Source organism: Hypanus sabinus, chromosome 11 (assembly GCF_030144855.1).
Source record: "Hypanus sabinus isolate sHypSab1 chromosome 11, sHypSab1.hap1, whole genome shotgun sequence".
Taxonomy (NCBI): domain Eukaryota; kingdom Metazoa; phylum Chordata; class Chondrichthyes; order Myliobatiformes; family Dasyatidae; genus Hypanus; species Hypanus sabinus.
In genome coordinates, this window is record NC_082716.1 from 80,431,122 (window position 1) to 80,454,565 (window position 23,444).

At 41.4% G+C, this 23,444-nt stretch overlaps 1 protein-coding gene across 2 annotated transcripts in view; it reads right to left on the bottom strand.

Moving 5' to 3' along the window:
• Positions 1-23,444, bottom strand: part of rgl1 (ral guanine nucleotide dissociation stimulator-like 1) — a 166,150-nt gene that overhangs the window by 103,144 nt on the left and 39,562 nt on the right. Inside the window, exon 1 of one of the 2 annotated variants that reach the window (XM_059984831.1) lies at positions 3,659-4,117. The exons of the other annotated variant lie outside the window; for it this stretch is intronic. Coding sequence (XP_059840814.1) covers positions 3,659-3,862 — 204 coding nt within the window. The 5' untranslated portion in view covers positions 3,863-4,117. Of the gene's footprint in view, positions 1-3,658; positions 4,118-23,444 lie in introns of those variants that run through there. 2 annotated transcript variants of the gene reach the window in all.

Genomic DNA, 23,444 nt, shown 5'->3' on the forward strand with positions numbered 1-23,444 from the left:
GTTCTATAAAAACAGCTTGCAAAAGCAGGACTTTCTCTGGAATTGAGATACCGAACTAGCTAGGCAATACTTAGGAGACTGGGAGTCACAGAATACTTTGGAGGTGGAGAAGGCAACGTTAATTTTTGCTATTTAGAAAAGTCATTAGGGCACAGTTGGACTTTTGGAGCCTTTAATACTCACAGCAGCAAATTAAAAAAACACAACTCCAGAAGACAATAATTCTCCACAGCTAAAATGTTCAGTCGCCACAAAAGGCACACTAGTATACAACCTTTAGCCTATTTGCAAAGTTAAGGAAGCAAACAAATTCCTTTGCTTTTTTCCATATCCTTGGATAAGATAGCAGCAGTTGGTGGATGCAATTGACAATGACCTCATAAACTCACCAGGGCAGGAAAATTAGCAAAAAATCAATGACCAAAATGTTACAAGAATCAGCTAAAATAGAAAAAGGTGTTTTTAAATGAATGTGATAACCAAAGCTATCTCTATGTACTGCACAGTTAAACGCATCAAGTAAAATTATTGGTACTTGACTTTTTTGATTAGTTAATTAAAATTGAATTTTTCAACATCAATTGCCTTATTTTTAGAAACTCAAACACACATATAGTTGGCATCCTTTAAGACGAGTGTGAAAAATTGTACTGAGTAAATTAATTGCTTTTGAAGTTGTCCTTGCAAATGCAGCTGCCAACTCAAGCACAGCAAGCTCCCATAAACAATGAGAGTTGTGTTTTAGTTATTGGTTGCAAATGAAGATTTCTTCAAGTTCCATGGAACTGCGTGCAAGGAAAATATCTTGGTTTTACATCCAAAAGTCCGTATATGAAGACTGAATGTATATGAGATATCTAGAGGTAGTATCTTGTTATACACTAAGATACTAGAGCGCTAACATAGATGAAGGGTTTCTAACCTGTTTTATGCCATGGACCCTTATCATTAACTAAGGAGTCAACTGACTCTAGGTTGGGAACTCCTGACCGAGGTTGTTTACATCCAAGTGGTATATGAACTACAATCTTGCCTCAAAAACTCTTCAAAGTGTTACTCTAATTGTGTACGATAATGATAGTTTCAAAGTGTTTCAATGATATCCTGGCCAAGCTCTCAAACGGAGCAAAAAATGGTTGAAATGGAAGCAAGCCAAGGCAACAACAGAAGAGACATCCAGTGAAAATTTTTTCAGTAACTCAGCCGGGACATCAATAGAATGCAAATTAATGTTCTGCTGACTGGACCCAATTGAACCTCCTACATCTCCCCATGTAAGTTTGTTACCCAAAACTTATGAGTTGAACTGCCAATAGTATCTAAATATATAAACTGTATATAATAATTATATCCATTTTCATACTGAAGATAACCTTCTTACTTATTGCCTTGTGGACCTTACCACAGTCAGCATATTGAGATCTCTACACTACAGTTTGCATGCTATAGACACAAGTGGTGACCATCATGGGGGAGAAAAACACACACACACAGTTCTGTTTCAAGCGTCATTGAAATAATCAATAACATGTTTGTTTCTTGCGATTGTTAGGGTTAAAGAATGAAAGTGTACAAGGGTGCAGAGAAAACCCTCACTCAGAAATAATGATACTAGGATGCCACCATTTGGACAAAGATAGCACATTCCTCAATAGTGCCCTCAGGACATTTAAAAAAATCCTTCAAATCATTGTCACAGTCAAGGGAAAAAAAGGAAAATTTCATATCAACACTAATGAAGCCGAGGAGTTCCCACAGGTAATCAAGAAATCACAAATTTCAGCAGAGTATAAGTGGCATAACTTTTACTACGGTTCCATTGTCCATCATGCTATCCTAAACATCATTCAAAACGGATTAGTACTAACAGACCTGCCTAAATAGACAACAGAGATCAACAATATTCACACTAGGTTAAACAGGCTAGAGACACTAATATCTAATATAGGGAGCTGAATTTCAAATTCATGTTGCATTAACATAGAAAATGAAGCAAATGTTATGCTCCTCTAATGTGTTGATCTTCTAAACTCGCATTTTGCAGTAGTGTTCAACCCATTTATGAAATACACAGCCTATCTTTCATGAAAGGTTAGTAGGATTGATGGAGCAACTTCCATATGGTCCATAGCTCCAAGCTCCATCTCATTTCTCAGTTTTGTCCCACAGTGAATGTAACAAGACCCCACTGTGAAATGGGTTACCTGGAGTGTCTCTTCATTTGGCTATTGTTACCCCAACAGAAAGCAGCCACTGTGAACACAAAGAGATTTAGACTGGCTTCACTGAGCTTCCACAACAGCTGAAAAACAACGCAGGAGTTCCTCTTCTCCCATCACTTTCTCACCAATTCCCTACCCTCAACACACTCCCAAGTAGCACAACAGCCTTAAATTTGTTCTGGAATTCCACCCAGTTCCCTCAAAGGACAGGAAAATATACAGCCCTAGAATACAGCTTAATTATAAACAGCATGCTTTTAATCAAAGATGGAACCCCAAACCGTTCCAACAGCTGATCTACACCGCCAATAAAATTGTTGATAACACTCGAATGAAGTCGCTTAAAGTATGGGCTTTACCAATCTAATGATTGGGGTAGTTTTCTGATTGACATTCAGAATGCAAGGATGAAGATCGAGGAAAACAGGCTAGCACCGCACTGTTGACATTGCAAATACTGCGGCTCCCCTTCAAATCCCAGGCAAGGAGGTTATTTCCAAGAAATTTTTTTCTTTGTCTCTCAACCAGCTCTCTGCAAACCAAGAACTTGGAAGGAATCTGGTATCGGGACCTCAACTACTGCAGTTCTTTATTTCATTACTACGTTCAGTTTGAAATTCAGCCGATTACCGGCCAGCAGCACGTTTGGTTTCGTCCTGTGACTTGTGAAGCTGCGGAGACTCTCCGTTCACCCCACAATGCTAACCGCACCGCAGACAATGTTAACATTCAAAGCATGTGACTAGTTAGCGTTTTATACCACGCCGCATGTTGCCGCAAGCGGAAACACTCGCTCTTCCTAACATCCGAGAAATGGCCAAGTTTATGAAGACTTTGCTGTGCGGACAATCCCCAACTAAAATCATTACCGAGTTTATTATCCCAAAGCGCTACAGTAAAGATACAAGTCAGTACAATAGCCCCCTCGGTTGTTGCAGCGCAGAACTGACAAAAGTCCTGCTTTAAGTATTTACAAGACCTTTTCAAAAGCAAATACGGACTGTTTGGTCCTTTCATTTTGATAAAGCGAACATCCCACTCAGAAAAACAATATAATAATATCAGCACCGATTGCTCCGTGCCCTAAAAGCAAAGGTTAATTAACAGGCAAAGTTTGCCCATTTAATAAACACCCGAATGAGCTCTAATTTCCGTATCATTTATTACAATAAAAATCTCAAAAGGGAGGCAAAAATACACGCTAGGTTATGGATAAATGTAGCCACATTATTATAGAGACACGAACGCCTTGACGCTACCCCAGACCCCTTATGAAATAAAAAAAACAATTGAAATGCCAATTTAAGACTCTCGAAATATCACGGAATACTGACTTTCGTGACTTGCAATAAACAATCGTGAAGAGAAAGAGGGGGAAAACACCCACTTCAGTGCACTCATCAGTATCTCAACACAATGAATCATGCCCCACGTACCAGCGAGCTGCTTTCCTCCGGGGACCTGGCTTGATAGTTCTGGAGGGCCACGTTCGGTTCGCCGAGGAGCTCCAGCACCAGGCTCTGCTGAATGTTGCGCACCGCTGAACGCTTTCGGTCGAACATACCCTGAGCGCCCGCATCAGGGGTCCAGGTGGAGGTGGCGGCGGCGGGCAGCAATTCCACAGGTAACGGGGAAATCATCGGAGACGGCTTCCCAAAAAAAAATAAACACCTATCTTCTGAGGGAGAGGGAGCAAAATAACAGCTACAGAAACATGGTGCTGCATACAGTGGAGTGTGTGATGGATGGAGAGGGTGCGGAGGTCTCCCTGGACGCCGGGGTGTTGCCGTTGCCTGGCAGCGCGGCTGCTTGACAGATTGACAGCTGCCGCCCGGGAGTCGACTGACGGGTGACTGACAGCCGCCGCCGCCGCCGCCGCCGCCGCCGCCGCCTCCTCTGTTGCCGAGGCTCGGGCTGCTCAGCCCCGCCGCCTGGATTACTTCACGCTCAGCTCCCTTCTTTGAAAGGAGGTGGGAAAAACTTTTTCATCTACTAGCGGTGATGTCATTGCCCCATTCAAATGAGCGCCTTGCGTGCGTGTCTTGGTGTTTATTAAAACAAACCTCACCAAGGCGGGAAAACCTGGAGTGGATTTCTGCAAGAATGGGAAGTGGGATCCAAAGTTGCCTAGCAATGCAACATTTCGTCGCCACCTCTAGCCCCACACAACATTCTTGACAAACCAGCATCCTTTATCTAACAAAAAAATCACTTGCAAGGCTCGGTGGCCTCCCGTTTTAAACAATTGCCAATGAGATACTGGGGCATCACTGAACAGTACTGATTTATTTGTTGCAAGTGATTCACCATAATGTTTCATTGATAGAGGTAGCGACACTGAAAGTTAGTTTCGTTTTTGGATAAGGATTTCTTTTGAAACCAAAGCAGAATGGCAGATTTTCTTTCCCGGAAAGAGCTAGATTTCCCTAAAACCCAAGAAGTTCTCATTGTCGCTAGAACTGAGTCAGTACAGATTGGTACTAACATCTATCTCCTTGATGATCAATCATACCTCATGGACGTTATGTGTAGTCACGGCTGTGGGGCTACGCACAGCTCCACTGATATCAATTAAATCTGAAGATGGCACCATTATCGCTGCCGTCAAGGAGGCGTGCAGGAGTGAAATAAATTGGCTGGTTGAGTGGTATCACAACAACAACCTTTTAGTATCAGCAAGACGAAGACTTTGATTGTGGACTTCAGGAAGGGGAAATCAAGAGCACACAAATCAGTACTCACTGAGAGGTCAGTGTCGCAGCTTCAAATTTCTGGGTGTCAATGTCTCCAAAGATCTAGCTTGGACCTAACACACTGATGCATTCATGAAGGCAGGCCAGTAGTTCTACTTTAGAAATTTAAGATTTAGTTAATCAAAGACTTGCAAATTTTGTTATCCAGTGGAGAGCATTCTGATTGGTTGCTTCACAGCCTGGAATGAAGCCTCGGGTACAGCGTCACGAGAGGCTGCAAAGGGTTATATAGTTATTTCCATCACCGGCGCAACCCACCCCACCAGGAGACATCCTGGAGAGCCGATTCCCAAGGCAACATCCATCAGCAAGAACTCACAACATCGGGATTTGCCTTCTTCTCATTACTACCAGGTATATGTGCCTGAACACTCACATTCAATGATTCAGGAACAGCTTCTTCCTCATCATCTGATCTGTGGACACTTTTTTTTGTAGAAATTTCCAATGGTTTGGGGGGTTTTTTGCACCATACTGCAGCTATAAACAGTAATTAATCTAATTCTAATTGTCATACTCAATATTTCAGATGCTGATGCTTTCTTTCCAAGTTTATTTCATTGACCCAAATGAAATTCTCCAGCTGCTATCATGGGCCACTATCACCAAAATTTGACTGGAGTGGGGATTGCAAGGACAGCCTAACCACTTGAAGTTATTCCCAATGCAACAAAGTGAAGGTACTCCATGTTCTTTTATATAGGCTGAGAAAACAAGGTTTATTTGCTGGGAGGGAAAGAGGTTTAAAGCTTATTGGGAGAATGTTTTGGCTTTAAACAACCATGGCTGACATGTCAAAACAACAAAGTTAAAGAGAGGGCATATAATAGAGCAAAAAATAGTGGGAAAGTAGAGGATGGGGAAGTTTTTGAAACCAACACAAGACAACAAAAAAGCCATCAGGAGAGAAGTGATGAAATATGAAAAAAACTGGCCAATAAAAGAGGATCCCAAAAGCTTTTTTAGCTAATATAAAGAGTATAAGGTGAGAGTAGATATCGGGCCACTGGAAAATGGCGCTGAAGAGGTAATAATGGGGACAAAAAATGATGGATGAACTAAATAAGTATTTTGTATCCATCTTCGCTTTGAAAGACACTAGCAGTGTGCCAGAAGTTCGAGTGTCAGGGGCAGATGCGAGTGCTATTGCTATTACTTGGGATAAGGTGCTTGGGAGGCTGAAGGTAGATAAGTCATCTGGACGGGATGGACTGAAAGAGAACAAGGGTTCGGAAAGAGGTCGCTGAAAAGATTGTGGAGGCATTAGTGGTGATCTTTTTAGAATCACTAGATATTTGTATGGTTCCAGAGGACTAGAAAATTGCAGATGTCACTCCACTTCAAAAAAAACGGAAGCAGGCTGAGGGAGGGAAATAATAGACAAATCTGTTGGAATTCTTTGAGAAAATAACAAGTAGAATAGACAAAGGAGATTCTGTGGATATTATGTGTTTGGATTTTCAGAAGGCCTTTGACAAGTTGTTACACATGAGACTGCTTAACAAGATAAGGGATATTGCAAGAAAGATACTAGCATAGATAGAGGATTGGCTCATTGGCAAAGAATAGAAATAAAGGGAGCCTTTTCTGGTTGGCTACTGGTGACTAATAGTGTTACACAGGGGTATGTATGTGGACTGCTTCTTTTTACATTATATGTCAATGACTTGGATGATGAAATTGATTGCTCTGTGGCCACGTTTGCAAGTGATACAAAAACAGGTAGAGGGGCAGGTAGTGTTGAAGTAGGGAAACTGCAGAAGGGCGGAGACAGATTACGAGAATGGGCAAAGAAGTGGCAGATGGAATACAGTGTCAGGACGTGCATGGTCATGCACTTTGGTAGAAGGAACTAAAGCAGAGCCTATTTTCTAAACAGGCAGAAAATTAAAATATCTGAGGTGCAGAGGGACTTAATACAGGGCTCCCTAAAGGTCGACTTGCAGGTCAAGTCAGTGGTGAGGAAGAGAAATGCAGTGCTACCATTTATTTCACAAGGACAGGAATATAAAAACAAGGATTAAGTGCTGAGTATAAGATACTAGAGAGGACTCACTTGGAGTGTAGGATGTGCTGAAATTGGAGAGGGTTCAGAGGAGGGTTATGCAAATGATTCCAGGAATGAAAGGGTTATTTTATGGGGAGTGTTTGGTGACTCTGGGCTTGTACTCGCTGGAATTTAGAAGAATGAAGGGGGATCTTATTGACACCTGTTGAAAGGCTCAGATGGAGAGAATATTTCCTATAGTGGGAGAATTCTAGGATCTGAGGGCACAGCCTCTGAATAAAGGGACATCCATTTAGAACAGAGTAATTTCTTTAGCCAGTTGGTGGTGAACCTGTGGAATTCACTGCCACAGGCAGCAGTGGAGGACAAGTTATTGGGTATACTTAAGGAGAGGTTGATAGGTTCTTGATTAGTCAGGACATGAAGTGTCATGGGGAGAAAGCAGGAGAATGGAATTGAGAGGGAAAATGGATCAGCTGTAATGAAATGCTGGAGCAGAGTCGACAGGCAGGATGGTCTAATTCTGCTCCAATTACCTATGGTCTACAGGAAACTATATTGGTAAAAAAGAAAATTTGATACCATCTCACTCCTCCATTCACCATATTTTATGGTATCACTGAACAGAAATAAGTCCATTACAACTGTGAATAATTAAATGTATTTTAAGTAGCTTGTGGCTATTACGAACAATTAGCATTATTCAATAAATAAAATCTGCAACCAAGCAACTCGATAACACTGTAACCAATTAAATTTCCACTGGGAGAATACACATTCACCCAAAAATTTAAGACATTACTTCTGGGAAGAATTCCAACTGGATGAGCCAAGTTCTGCAAACATTTTACATCCTTGAAGTTCCCTCCACATCCCCAACCACCCCTACTTTATTACTATGTACAAACAAGCTGGATGAACTCAGCAGGTCGGGCAGCATCTGTTGAAAGGAGCAGTCAACGTTTCGGGCCGAGAAGAGAAGGCAAAGTGAAAGTGTGATAGGGGAAGGGAGAGGGAGGGAATTTCACTTCGTAATTTCACAATTACACTTTCAGTCTGCTTCCTCTTTTAGCTGCCTATCACCTCTCTCATGATTCTGCCTTCTACTACCTATAGTGCTTTCCCCTTACATTCCTACTTCACCTTTCCTGCCTATCCCCTCCCCCACCCCTTGATCTTTCCTCTGATTGGTTTTTCACCTGCACCTTACCCCTCCCCCCAACTTCTTTTCAGGGCCCCTGCCCCCTCCTCCTTCAGTCCTGAAGGTGCTGATTTGACCACAGTATCTGCAGTGTACTTTGTGCCTACTTTATTACTTTCTGTCAGTCTAGTGTCACTTGTATACAGCCTAGTGTCACTTTATGGACATAATCAAACCGTACAAATAAGCTATCTTCTGCATTTATATTTATAGTGTTTATTATTATTATTATTTTGTTCTTTATATTTTGTTTTTATTTGTATTGCATCAGATCTGGAGTAACAATTATTCTGTCCTCCTTTACACTTGTGTACAGGCAATCATGAATCTTCAGCTTCCCTGGTGTTGAAACTGTACAACTATGGGTGACAGGCACTTGCAGCTCTCCACCAGTTTATCATTAGTTGCATTCCTAACTGTTTAATAGATGAATTTTAGCTTTAAACCACCATCTTAGAGTCACTGAATTTATGGAGAACTGCACATATTACAGAAGCAGCTCACTCAGAATCTATGCCAGGTCCTCACAGCAATTCAGCCATTTTAACTGCCCTTCACCCTTGAAACTTCTCAAGTGCAGTATTCTATTCACCTGTGAAAGCCCAAACCATTTTATTTACCTTTCATGGAGTAAACTTTTGATCATAGTTACCCAACTCAAGAAGAAAACCTTTTCTTCACATACCCTTATCTTTAGCCCAAAGTTGTAAATCTTCACCAGACCAATCCTGCAACCATAAAACAACTTCTCTATTGGAATCTGCTGTGTTTTCATACACCTCTATCAAGTTGCCCTTCAACCTTCTTTGGTGCAAGATAACAACCTCAGCTTTTCCAGTTTAGCCTTAAATGAAATACAAGATTTCATATGATCTGCAAGACAACATACTTCAATGACAATAAGAGTGAAAGAAGACCAAAGGAGAGAGGGGGGAAAAATCACAATATTTAGTCTGGCTTCATCAATCACACTTTCTCCCCATATGCTCAAGGAAATAGAAACATATAGCCATGTAGTCATGTCTGCCACACCATTCAACAAGAGCACCACCATTTAACCTCAGCATAACTTCCTTACATTAAACTCAGTATCTTTAATACTCAAAGTGTACAGCTCTGAATGTACTTGAGATTGCATCACTCTCTTGGGCAGGGAATTCCAAAAGGTTCACCATCCTCTAGGTAAATGATTTAATTTGTCCTAAGTGTTTGACCCCTATTGAGAGAGTGGCCCTTATTCTACACTCCAGGCAGGGTATGCTTCAGCTCCACATCTGTTGTGTATGTACTGGACAGTTTTCACCTTTCAAAGAGATCCCTATATTTTCTAAAACTTGAGGGTAGGTCAAGTCTGATTAATTGTTCCTTATGTGCAAACCTGTCATTCCAGGTGAAACAAAATCTAGTGAACATTTTCTCAAGAGAACAGTATATAACTCGACCAAACGCATTTCATTCCTGAGAGGTTCACAGTGCCACAGCTGGGAGAAGATGCTACTTTAGTTCAATCCTGGTCCTAGGAACAGTTTGTATGGAATTTTCCCTTTCACCCTGCGACAGTGTGGGTTTCCTCTGGGACGTCCAGTTTCTATCCACATCCAAAAACATGCAGGCTGCTGCAGTAATTGGCCATACCAAGTTACCTCAGTGCTTAGTGCAGGTAGAAACTTAGATGGGGTAAGGGTTGAGGGAATTTAGCGAGAATCAATTGAATGAATGCGTTCAATTATGGGAAGAAAAGATACTTTATAGTCAGCACAGAGTTAATAATCCCAAGGCAGAGAAACAATGTAATAGATGTAATAATCTATTGTGCCCAGTGCTCCCAATGCGGCCTCCTCTACATTTGTGAGAAATATTATGAATTGGAAGATCGCTTCAGTGAGCACATCTGCACCAACCATCACAAGTGGGGCTTCCCAGTGGCCAAACATTCTAATTCCCATTCTGGCGTGTTGGTCCATGTCCTCCGCTTGTGCCAAGATGAGGTCACCCTCAGGGTGGAGCAGTGACATCCAAAAATTCTGTCTGGGTGGCCTCCGATCTGATGGTATGAATTTTGAATTCTCCTTCTGGTAAACAAATATCTCCCGCCCCCCCCCCCCCCCATTCCCCACTCTGACATTTTACCTCATCTCACCTGCCTATCACTTCCCCCTAAGTCCATTCCTCCTTCCCTTTCTCCCTTGGTTCACTCTCCTCTCCCATCAGATTCCTTCTTCTCCAAGCCCTTGACTTTTCCCCACACACTTGACTTTACCTGCAATCTTCCAGCTAGCCTCCTTCCCCTCCCCCTGCCTTTTTATTCTGCCACCTTCCCCCTTCCTTCTCAGTCCTGAAGAAGCATCTTGGCTCAAAACATTGACTATCTATTCATTTCCATAGATGCTGCCTGATCTGCTGAGTTCCTCCAGCATTCTGTGTGTAGTGACCAAATATGTTATCGTGAGAAAAGGCACGCTAGGTTCAAGTATTTGGTTTTTCACCATGGAATAATATCCCCCTTCTCTAAACAAGATTCATGGAATATTTTACATCATCTACACATCTGCATAAGTGTATGGATGTGGAATTGATGCTTGAACTAGAAACATTGCACAAAAATGAACAGTTGAAGATATGTTAACACAGGAAAGATGGATGCTTTATGGTGCACACAACCAACTTTCAGTACTACTAGCCTAAATTATGTAATCATTCTCCAGATTGGGAATCAAACCCACAGCCTACTAGCAATGTTGTGATTGATGCAAGCATTCTGTTGAGTCGCATGTTCCAGATGGAAACGCTGACATTAAGAGTGATTATCCATCAATTAACCAACCAAAACTGGACTCTCACTTGGAGACAAGTCATATGATTAATTTGCTGCTGCTTTTCCCCAGGAAACAGGTGTCAGAACACCACCACTTAGAATGACTTGGCATATGGAAATCCCTGATTCAGCACTTCAACATTTCCCTTTGACACAAAAGTACATACCACCAGTATGAAAACTTTTAAAAAGAGTCTGAATCAAATTAAAGTTCAACTTTATGTAAGGCCACAGGGAAAAAGTTGAAATTTACCCCAGATATTAATTCAAAGCAGAATAAAACTAGGAGTCACCATTCTGCACACAAAAACTACCAATGTCCAAGAACAGACAAAGGAGATGAATGCAAGCCCATTAAGGAGTGCATATGAATGATCTATTAGCCTGACCCTTGCCAAATCCAACAAGTGTACTGGCTTTAATTTGCAATATCATGCAGGTGGTGTATTGTAATTTGTTGATAATGATAACATGAGTAATGTTGACAGTAAAACAAGGTCATAGATTGAGGGACTTAACAGCTACACTTTAAAAAAAAATCTTATCCTCCCAGCAATTTCACAGTTTCCAACTAGTTACTTAATTTGATATTTATTTTTAGAGCCCAAGAGATGTTGATAGAATTTTTTGGTCATTTAATAACAGCAAGCTCGCCAAAATTTTTGTTCATGTTATTAGATCAAATATTTATATGTAAAATGTGTTTCACTGTGGCCACTTCAATTTCTATTTAGAATCTAGTTTTCCCTTACATTGGGTGGGCTTGCTTTATTGAGCAAACTGTATTTAGAGAAACACACACAAAATGCTGGTGGAACACAGCAGGTCAGGCAGCATCTCTAGGAAGAAGCACAGTCGACGTTTCGGGCCGAGACCCTTCGTCATCAGTCCTGACGAAGGGTCTTGGCCCGAAACATCGACTGTGCTTCTTCCTAGAGATGCCGCCTGGCCTGCTGCATTCCACCAGCATTTTGTGTGTGTTGCTTGAATTTCCAGCATCTGCAGATTTCCTCATGTCTGTATTTAGAGAAGGCAGTTTTTTTAAAGTTAATTTTAGAAAATACAATTTAATTTTAAATGCTACTCTGGTTACAGCAACTCGGGGTCGGGAGTAAACTGTAAGCTTATCACCAAGATGATAGCTGATATTTTGCCTGCTCGCATCACCTCATCAGAACTTGGCTAATTAATTTGGCAAGGCATTGGCTCAGGATTCAACAGTAGAAGGGATAACAATGTGGCTCGTATGGGACAATTGAAATGGTATTTTGTTATTTGAAGTGGGCAAGTTTCACAGTACAGAACTAAAGCCACGAGAAACGCAAGGATGTGACAACATTGGACGATTCCACATTGTGAATCTTGCAGCCATAACAGGAAGACCACTTTTTCTCTAGCCTATGCAGTTCATGATTTGAGAATATTTGTGTTAAAATATACTGTGCAAAGAAAACTGCTTCAGTTTCACAAATGTCTTTCACAAGTTCCAATAATTATTGCTTACCCAAAGTGAAACCTTCAGGAATTTATGTCAGTCAGGCCCATACCAATTCTTTCGAAGAACTACCCAAAAGGTCTGTTCCCTCCATCCTCAATCCTACACATTTTCACTTTTATCCATTTTCCTTAACCAAGGGTATCTGTTTTCTATATTTCATTCCTATTCACCACTAATCACAACTTATTTAACTTGTCTTTCTTCTCATTATGGTACTGCAACATTAAAAGCCACTTCAAAACTCAAGCCATTTAGCTAATTGACATAGTTAGCTAAACACTTAACCATTGGTCACATGCTTCAGAAATATATTTCAATACACAAAAACTAGCAAGAGGTGTGGGTGGCCATTCATGCCAAATTATTTATATTATGTACCTAGAAAGGCTTAAACAATTTACTCTGAAAAGTCAGGGTCACTTTTCAATACCAAAAATTGGAAATTCCATCATTATTTAGCAGTTGTTTGATCAGAAAGTCAAACCAGAGACTTATTTTTATTTTCAATTATTCAGTTATCAGTTTGACATTATACACAAAGGGATCACTGCTGCATGTAAATGCCACAGAAAAGAAAACACAACAGTTGCCAAAGTTCCTGGAAACTTTAATGTCAAATATTAATTTAAATGCAGAATTTTCAAGTGTGCACTTGGTTGACAAATATCCTTTCTGAGGAGGAGGGGACACTGTTCAAAAACAAGCTCATTTAAACTTGAACAGTCCATGTTCCAAGTCTATACTGGTATCGGTCCCCCTCTTTTCCTTCGCTACATCGATGACTGCATTGGCGCTGCCTCCTGCACGCATGCTGAGCTCGTTGACTTCATTAACATTGCCTCCAACTTTCACCCTGCCCTCAAATTTACCTGGTCCATTTCCGACACCTCCCTCCCCTTTCTTGATCTTTCTGTCTCCATCTCTGGAGATGGCCTATCTACTGATATCTGCTATAAGCCTACAGACTCTCACAGCTACCTGGACTATTCCTCTTCCCACCCTGTCTCTTGCAAAAATGCTATCCCTTTCTCACAATTCCTCTGTCTCCACTGCATCTGCTTTCAGGATGAGGCTTTTCATTCCAGGACGAAGGAGATGTCTTCCTTCTTTAAACAAAGGGGCTTCCCTTCTTCCACCATCAACTCTGCTCTCAAACATATCTCTCCTATTTCCCCCACATCTGCCCTCACCCCACCCACCTGCCACCCCACTCGGGATAGGGCTCCCCTTATCCTCACCTACCACCCCACCAGCCTCCAGGTCCAATGTATAATTCTCCGTAAATTCCGCCACCTCCAGTCGGATCCCACTACCATACACATTTTTCCCTCCCCCCCCTTTCTGCTTTCCACAGGGATCGCTCCCTACGCAACTCCCTTGTCCACTCATCCCCCCCCCATCCCTTCCCACCGATCTCCCTCCTGGCACTTACCCTTGTAAGCGGAACAAGTGCTACACCTGCCCTTACACTTCCTCCCTCACCACCATTCAGGGCCCCAGACAGTCCTTCCAGGTGAGGCGACACTTCACCTGTGAGTTGGCTGATGTGATATACTGCATCCGGTGCTCCCGGTGTGGCCTTTTATATATTGGTGAGACCCGACGCAGACTGGGAGACCGTTTCGCTGAACACCTATGCTCGGTCCACCAGAAAAAGCAGGATCTCCCAGTGGCCACACATTTTAATTCCACGTCCCATTCCCATTCTGATATGTCTATCCATGGCCTCTACTGTCAAAATGAATCCAAACTCAGTTTAAAGGAACAACACCTTATTTACTGGCTGGGTAGCCTCCAACCTGATGGCATGAACATTGACTTCTCTAACTTCCGTTAATGCCCCTCCTCCCCTTCTTACCCCATCCCTGACATACTTAGTTGTTTGCCTGTTCTCCATCTCCCTCTGGTGCTTCCCCTCCCCCACTTCTTTCTCCTGAGGCCTCCCGTCCCATGATCCTTTCCCTTCTCCAGCTCTGTATCACTTTCGCCAATCACCTTTCCAGCTCTTAGCTTCATCCCACCCCCTCCGGTCTTCTCCTATCATTTTGCATTTCCCCCTCCCCCCACTACTTTCAAATCTCTATCTTTCCTTTCAGTTAGTCTGAACGAAGGGTCTCGGCCCGAAACGTCGACAGTACTTCTCCTTATAGATGCTGCCTGGCCTGCTGTGTTCCACCAGCATTTTGTGTGTGTTGTTTTCATTTAAACCTATATTTACTTAATCAGGCAATCACAGCAAGACAAATATTACAATGTACTTCTAAACTATGACTCGCCCTGAGGCAAAATGACTGCAGGTTTTTTTGACTAATGCTTATTGTTGTAAATTGTTCATAGAATTAAAAAGGCCTTGGTAAAAACTGTCCTGGACGGACTCCATTTGGTAGCATGGTCTCTGCTTTGTGGTTCAGTAGAAACATACTGTTCATAATAGCTGCAACATTAATATTAGTCACACTTTAAAATAATTCACCATACAACAATTTTGGAATTGGAATTTTGCACCATAGGTGAGGCCAGTTAGTCATGTCTGAGAGCTTACCAAATGACCCAATATGTTAATCTGTTTTCCCAAAGGTGTATGATTTAATTTTGAATAAAAGGGCAACTTCACCCAAGCACCGGCTATTACATTAAGAAAAATGCTATCAAAATGTGCCACATGTTCAATATCTTTCAAAAGAGACTGGGTACATGGATGGCAAACATTTACAGGGATGTGGGCCACTTTGATGGGCATCTCGATCAGTTTGAACAACTCTGTACCTGTAACACTATGGTTCCCTATAACTGAATTTTATTTGATATTCTCCAAAATGTCGCTGCATGTGTATACTGTTCTTGAAACATAGGATGAGGGAAATGGCCAGCAAACATTCAACAAAGATTGGATCATGTTCATTGGAGTTGAGCAGAATGGAGAAACCCAACAAGACATCAATATCTATACTGATATTTGACAATTAGTGGAGGCCAAGGTTCTAAGAATCCAGGGCGTTGGACTTATAGACCAGGGGATCCTCACCTGAGGTCCACAGGCCCCTCCGTTAATGGTAGAGGTCCATAGCTAAAGAAAGGTTGTGAACCTGTTTTAGACAGATGCAAACATTCTGCAAACCTTGAATTCTATGGACATTCAGATGTGAGTATAGTCAGGACTGAGATAAACAGTTTCAAAGATACTTTTTTAAAAAAAATTGTCTTGAATTACAAGATTCAGAAATGATCTTACTGAATGGCAGAAAAGACTGCCTAATTTATTTCTTAACAACCTTCACAAGTTTTAATTAAAAGCCTAAGTTGCTCAACCATGTATGGGAAATGAGAAAATGTCTTTATCTTTTCCCAGAGGCTCAACATTCCTCCTGCATTGACACATATTTACTCAAACCAAACATTATGTTCTAACATAATCCACCTAGCAAACATTCAGCTATTACTATTTCAATTTTGGATTTTTAGCAACCAATTTTGGATCTCAAATGTATTAGCGTGACTAAGGATGCCACTGACACAAATGTTGCTCAACCTCAACTGGAAATGGGCCTTTGTATCCTAACCCATTAATTAGATTGGAAGTAATGAAACAATCTCTAGCCTATACTAGTGAAACACTAAGGCAATTTTGCATTGTTGGATAATACCACACTCAAGGACACCTTAGAGAAATGTAATGACAACCATAGCTTTCTGTCCCTGTGACACAGGCTATATTTCCCTGCAGAGGAAATGCCAATATTTAACTCTCAACAACACTAATGGAATTCAGTCATTACTGCAGTGCTTGAGAGGGAAAGACCAGTGTGAGATTGCATACATTAGTTGCTGAGGTTCTTGCGTTACAACAACTATACTTCAAGATATTTCATTTTATGCAACATACTTAAGTGCACCCTGAAAAGGAAAAGTAAAATTCAGTATTTAAATGTAAGCCTTTTATCCAAGGCTTCCAAGTATGCCATTCTCTGCAAATTCAAAACCAAAAGATGCTGACAGCTTCTGGAGTCAAAAGTAAAAGTCAATTAAATTTGATTAATAAAGTTAGACAGTTTGGATCCTGTGCATGGGTGCTGGAAGGCTTAATTAATCTAAATAGATTTAGTAAAGATTCCTGAGCAGGAAGTTTCATTAAATATTCCTGTAAGGGCCTTTACTAGAAAAAAGTGATATCAACATGGATAAAATGGCTTGAGAAAGGAATCGCTCAAGGTGAAACAGAAGAAAACGTGTGATGTGTATATAATTACATAGATGGACTGAGGATCAGTTTATAATTTTGCACAGAATGAATCATTACAAGTTTTCCAGAGCAGCAGACACCTATTTGAAAGATTTTGATCTACAGATGTAACTGTCAGGAAGGGTTGATGCCTAGATCAGTTGGCACACATTTGGCTGTTCATGATCCAGTGTTTAGTTGTATCTGGGAGATGGTGTAAAAGGGATATGGACAGAAATAAGGATAAATTGAACATCAAGCTCAATTTTTAAATGCAACATAAACTGAAGGCATACCCATAAAAAAAATAGAAAGACATTTTGTAATTGAAATTAAAGTCACCTGTTGAGAAGCATGAGCATCCACCCAAGAGACATAGGAAGCATTAACACGAGAGTTTGACAAATGCTAAATGATGTTGTGAACAGAGTACTCTGGAATTTGTTGCCTGTTTTGGAGCTTCACTAATAGAGCGATGTGATGACAACCATACAAACTCTCAATGGTAACTACTCCTGCTGTTCATTAAATTGTGCCATCGGGTCTTGGAAGGCCAAATAAACCAAACACCTCTACTTTTGCTCAAGTGATTTAAAGATGTATCTCCAAAAAATGAAGTGTGTCAAAGATACTGCCTGCAGTGTGCTAGCAGCACGAAGCTGAACTGAATTAAACAGACTACTACTGGATTCTTAGTTTGACGTTTGATACTGTCAGCTTGCTTTTAGCCATTTGCGCAATTTGTTCTTTTTTTGCATGTGGGTTGTTTGCTGTTTTCTCGAGCGGTTCCACAGTGTTTTTGTTTTGTGGCTGCCTGCTGGAGGACAAATCTCAGAGTTGCATTCTGTATACATACTTCAATAGTAAATGTATTTCAAATCTTTTGAATCCTTAATACTCAAATTATCAGTCTAAAATTTGTACTTAAGACATAAAATAGAAACTTTCTCCCTCAGGGGTCAGCCTGTCACAATTGGTAGCACTCTACTGTAGGGAAGACTATTGCAGAACACATTATCATTCAAGAATCATGTTCACATGGACTGACCCTCAAAATCAGCTCATTCACAAGAATAAACTGGTATTTTCTTTGTGAACAAAAATGGTCAAGTTTCCAAGTGTGAAATCTGAGTTTATCCCAATTTTGCTGCTGCAGGTTTACATTGAAGACAAAATACTAGATCTGTCGATACTTAATGAATTATTGTTGTTCCCATTATATTTTAGAGCATAAAAACAATGGATAGCACTACGTCTACAGTGTTAGACTTCAACGTGTGAGCAATTTAGATAAAACACTTGTAAGTCTTCAAACTTTGATTTTAACATTTCCAGATGTGTTAAAAAACTGAACTCCAAATCATATTGTTTGTGTCCATCTAAATTATTGCATAATGACGAAGTCAAACACTGCAGGGATTTTTTAAATATGTTTATAGGAGTTGGTTTGAGAGACATTGCACCAATGCACATTCTATTCTCATGCAAGAATGAGCCCTGCAGGAAGTACATTTTAAAAATTCAAGCTTCTCCATCAACATCCAAAATTAAATAAACAGAATGTGAATTGTTTGAATCCAAAGAAAAACAACAGGTTTCCTAACTCAAGTCATAAAGACTCTAAGCTCAGTAAAGTAGCAGTTCAGCACCAAAATCTGGCAATTTGGCTGATATGAACCATCTTCAATTTGTGGGAAAACCAGATTCTCATGTTTCAAAATTCTACACAACTTCCTGCTGTAAATGTGCATACTAGTAGTGGTATGAACACCTCATTCAAATGCAAGTTAACAACAACTCAGTTCAAATCAAACCTGCTCTAATAAAAATATCACTTTTAAAACAAACAATTTGAGATAAAGCACGGATCTATGCAAGTACCACATTAAGAACCCGAGGCAAATTTCTAAAATGCACATTTATTTGGGGTGCAATACAGAGCAAGCTAATTCTTCACTGCTAGGCAACAAAAAATATATTTATGGATGCAGATTTATTCATCCATTCATTATATGCTCTGTTGTATGACGTAGGTGATTATCGTCTTTCAACGATCATGATTGTTCTTGGCAAATTTTTCTGCAGAAGTGGTTTGCTTTTGCTTTCTTCTGGGCAGTGTCTTTACAAGACGAGTGACCCCAGCCATTATCAACACTCTTCAGAGATTGTCTGCCTGGCGTCAGTGGTTGCATAACCTGGACGTGATACGCACCAGCTACTCATAAGACCAAGGTAAGCAGGAGCTACACCTTGTCCAAGCCAAATGTACAAGCTAATGGGGGGGGGGGGGGAAGAGAGGAGAACCTTACACTTACTTTGGTAGAGACATGTCTCCACCCCACCACAATTGAGATGCAGTTTAGAAAGACCAAAAAGCATCAAGACAAACCAAAAAAAATCACGACACTGCAATTTGAAAGCAATTTTCTCTTTAGACCTGTGGCTGGTGTTCTCTCATGGACTGGTTAAAAGCATGGTGGTTTGAAAAATTACTTGAAGCTGTTAGAATGTTTTCTGTTATTTGATGAGCTATTACTTGTAAACTTTGCTTCAGAGGCAAGGTACCTGGACTTTTCCCAACTATCACTCTCTTGATCTTTTATGCGTTACCAATATTACAGTGTAACATTGGTGAAACAAACATGGAGAACACATGCTAAACAGGAAGAGGCTCATCTGGAGATCAAGCTGTACAAGCCAGATCATGTGAGAATTTTGTCAGCAGCTCCCATTCAAATCGCTGGAAGTCCACCATCTAAACAACCCTCAAGTCTTGGACCACTGAGAATTTCCCACTTTCAGTGAGACACTATATGGGATTCGACAGTCAGGGGAAGAAGTAACAGCACACTTCTCTAATGCAATGCCCAAGGCAGTTACCACATAGACCATAAGATTATAGGAACAGAAATGGGCCATTTGGCCCACCAAGTTTGCTTCACCAATTGATCATGACTCTCTCAACCCCATGCTCCTGCCTCCTCCCCATAACCTTTGATGCCCTTACTAATCAAAGGCCTTTCAACCTCTGCTTTAAATATACCCAATGACTTGGTCTTTGTAGTCATCTGTGGCAATGAATTCCACAGATACACTAAATCAAATTAAATTTAATTATCATTCAAACTATACATAGATACATCACAATGAGGCCAGTGTTCTTCTGGGTCCAAGGTGCAAAACATTCAAAATAGCAAGTAACATAATTCAAAATGTTGAGCCAAGCAGCATATTCACTCAGAAAAAAAACCATATATAGTCCAAGACCCTGAGCACCAATGTCCAGCAATCAACCGTACAGACTCCTGGCAGCGTACAGACACACACAGACCAGCCTGTCATTCCACCGCTCAAACCCAGGAGGGCGGCACTTATGAGAGGCTGGGCCCTAGCCAAGCTCAACCACGCTGTAGCATTTCCATGTCTCTCACCTGGTCTATAGCAGCAAGCAAGCCTGAGGGTTGAGGCCTAGTTCTCACTACAACTGAGGGTACACCACTCTGAGGTCAATTGCCCCTCCACCAGACAAGGGCAACAGGCCTGCGGATCTTACGTTACTGAGCAAGTAGAATGTCTAAGACAATTTCCCATGGTTATACCGTACCAACTTAGATGCTTCCGATTAGCAGGTAGTAACATGGTTTGCAGCCAGATTGTGGTGAACTATGTGCCTGTCGGGACACGCCCCTGCTGACTGCTCCTGTGGCTCCTCCCACAGGCCCCTGTATAAAGGAGACCTGCGGCCTGACGCTCGGCCTCAGTCTCCAAGACCTTGTATGATAGACACTCACTCCTGGTTCCTTCTTCCAGTCAATAAAAGCCGATATCTCGCCTACGTCTCAGTGTGAGTTATTGATGGTGCATCACAGATCTCCTCCAAATCAACTCCTCTGACACGTCAGTGGCTTCCTCCAATATCCTAAGCAGCCCTTTTGGCACCTCGGCCGACCCCTTCAACACCTCGGCCAACTCCACACCGACACCAGTCCAGCTACTCTGATCAGTGGGCAGCTCACTGATGGCAATCTTCATCACTATCACAGATTCATGGACCGGTAAGTCCAGACCCCCGCATCTAGTACAAATTACAAACTGGGGCTGGTAATTCCAATACAACCTGGTACAAAGCTTATTTAGTATTTCACTTTGCCTCATTAGTAACTGATTCAGTGTACCTGAAGCAACTCAAGGAGACTTAAAAGTTACATTACAGATGCACAACATATTATAGGGCCTAACAAATGTGTTCACAAAGATTCAGCTGGAAGAACATGCATTATAAGCCATGGGTATTTGTCCGAAATCTCATTGACAATGTATCTCATTTTCTACCATATAGTTATGTGAAAAAAATAATGGACACAAGGAACTGCTAGCTTTTCAAACAAAAGATGCGTGCATGCGTGTGATATCAGTTACCATGAAATTCAAAGTCAAATATATTATAAACATTTAGAAAAATGTAAACAGTGTAAACAATGATGCCAGCTATATCCTGAAGGGGAACAGGACTGTCTAGATTTTTTAACATTTGAGAATTAAGGATGAAAGCAACTGGTTTATTATTGCTATATGTACTGAGGTATACTAGCAAAACTTTGGTTTGCATGCCATCTATTGCATGATTGAAAGTTCATCATTGTCAGATGAGAGGTCCATTCAAGAGTCTTATAAACAGTGATATAGAAGCTGTCCTTAAGCCTGGTAATGCATAAAAATGCTGAAGCGACCTTTGAAAAATCCAGTCCATACCTCCAAGCCCAAGTATCTCACACTCAGTATCTGCAAGATCAAGAAATTGTGGACTTTTGGAAGGTGAAGTCAGGAGACACACATCAGTCCTCACTGAGGGGTCGGCAGTGAAAAAGGTGAGTAGCTTTAAGTTCCAGGGTGTCAACATTGAAGAATCTATCCTGGGCCCAACACATTGACGCACCACCAAAGCAGCACACAAGCACCTATATTTAAGTGGTATGTTGAAGACTGTTCCAAATTTCCAGATAGAAGGTGGAGAACATTCTGACCAGTTGCCTCACAACCTCTAATGGAGACTCTACACAATAGCAAGGAGTTGTAGACTTCACCGGTTCCATCATGGGCACAACCCTGCCACCATCAAGGACATCTTCAAGAGACAGGGTCTTAAGTCATCATGTATCATTAAAGACCCTCACTATCCGGGACATACCACTTCTCATCACTACCATCAGAGAGGAGGTTCTGGTGTCTGAAGGGCTGCACTCAATGATTCAGAAACAGCTTCTTTCCTTTTGCCATCAGATTTCCAAACAGTCCAGGAACCCATGAACCCTCGTTCTTCATTTTCATCCCCATTTAGCAATTTTGACTTTGTATAGCACAACAGTATAGCACAAAATTTCACGCCATAAGTTAATGATAATAAATTTGATTTTGGTAAGTGAAACAAGGAAACACTTTAGACAATGGGCAATTTTTGTGTGTAATAGACAATTGGGGTCCTCCAAGAGGACCACAACCTTGTCGTAGGGTTTGGAGCCTGTTTGCTTCAATGACCTGAGAGCTATATTGGCTGGAGTCAGGGCCTTGTATTTTGGCTCTTGGTAGGGTCATCCAAGCCAAACAGGTCAAAGGGTAGAGGCCAGACCAAGAGTCATCTACTGGTCCTTCAGGTTTGGGGGTTCAGCTCAGGGCTAACAAACCTGAATGGTCCAAAAAAGAAAAGTTGTTACAGAAACCACAGTGAAGAATCCTAGCAATTGTGGTGAACTACATATACCTGTCTGGACACGCCCCCTGCTGACTGCTCCTGTGGCTCCTCCCACAGACCCCTGTATAAAGGCGATTGAGGCCTGAGCCCGGCCCTCAGTCTCCAGGATGTAGTACGGTGGTCAACCACTGCTTGTTCTTTCTTCCAGTCAATAAAAGCCGATATCTCGCCTTCACGTCTCAGAGTTATTGATGGTGCATCAGCAATACACACAAAATATCAGCCATTAACAGCGAGAATCCGCTGAAGAATCCTTCTATATCTGTGTGCAACCAAGGACAAAGATGGAGGACCTTCATTACTGCCCTAAACGCCAGGGGCATAACAAGCATTAAGTTAAGAAAATTAGGGTAACGTATAAGGTTGATTCATTTCTGGTATTCAAAAGGGAGCTGGATAGATATTGGAAAGGTGTAAATTTGATGAGTCACAGGAAGGCAGTGGCAGAGACAGACTCCTGCATTGCTCCTGCAGAGAGCCAATATGAACAAAGTAGAATGTAATCATACTCATCCTGGCTCTGAACAACAAAACAAAAAGTTCTACCAGCAGAGAATGGAGCAATTAAAATTCCACAACCAATAGCAACCCAAATCAAAATGGATGCAGGTGGGGAAGTTAACTGCTAGCTTTATGTCACAAAAATAGACGGACCCACTATTCTGGGTCTGGATAGTTGGAAATTTTAAAGATCTCGGATATTAGGTGGCACATGGGGCCTACACAAAGGTCTCTGGTCTTTCGCTCTACTGCTCGCCGTTACCCAGTTCATACCTACTTCTTCCAATTCTGCTTCCACAGATCTTTGCCGTGTCATTTTGGGCCTGCCCCTACTTTGTATTGCTGCTGCTACAAAAATAGCAAATTTCATGACATAAGTGATGATGAACCTAACTCTGATCTGGATCGCTATTGTGGATTGAGTGGGAAGGAGGCAGGGAGAGGAGTCATGGTTGAGAAATGGGAAAGGAAGTGGGGA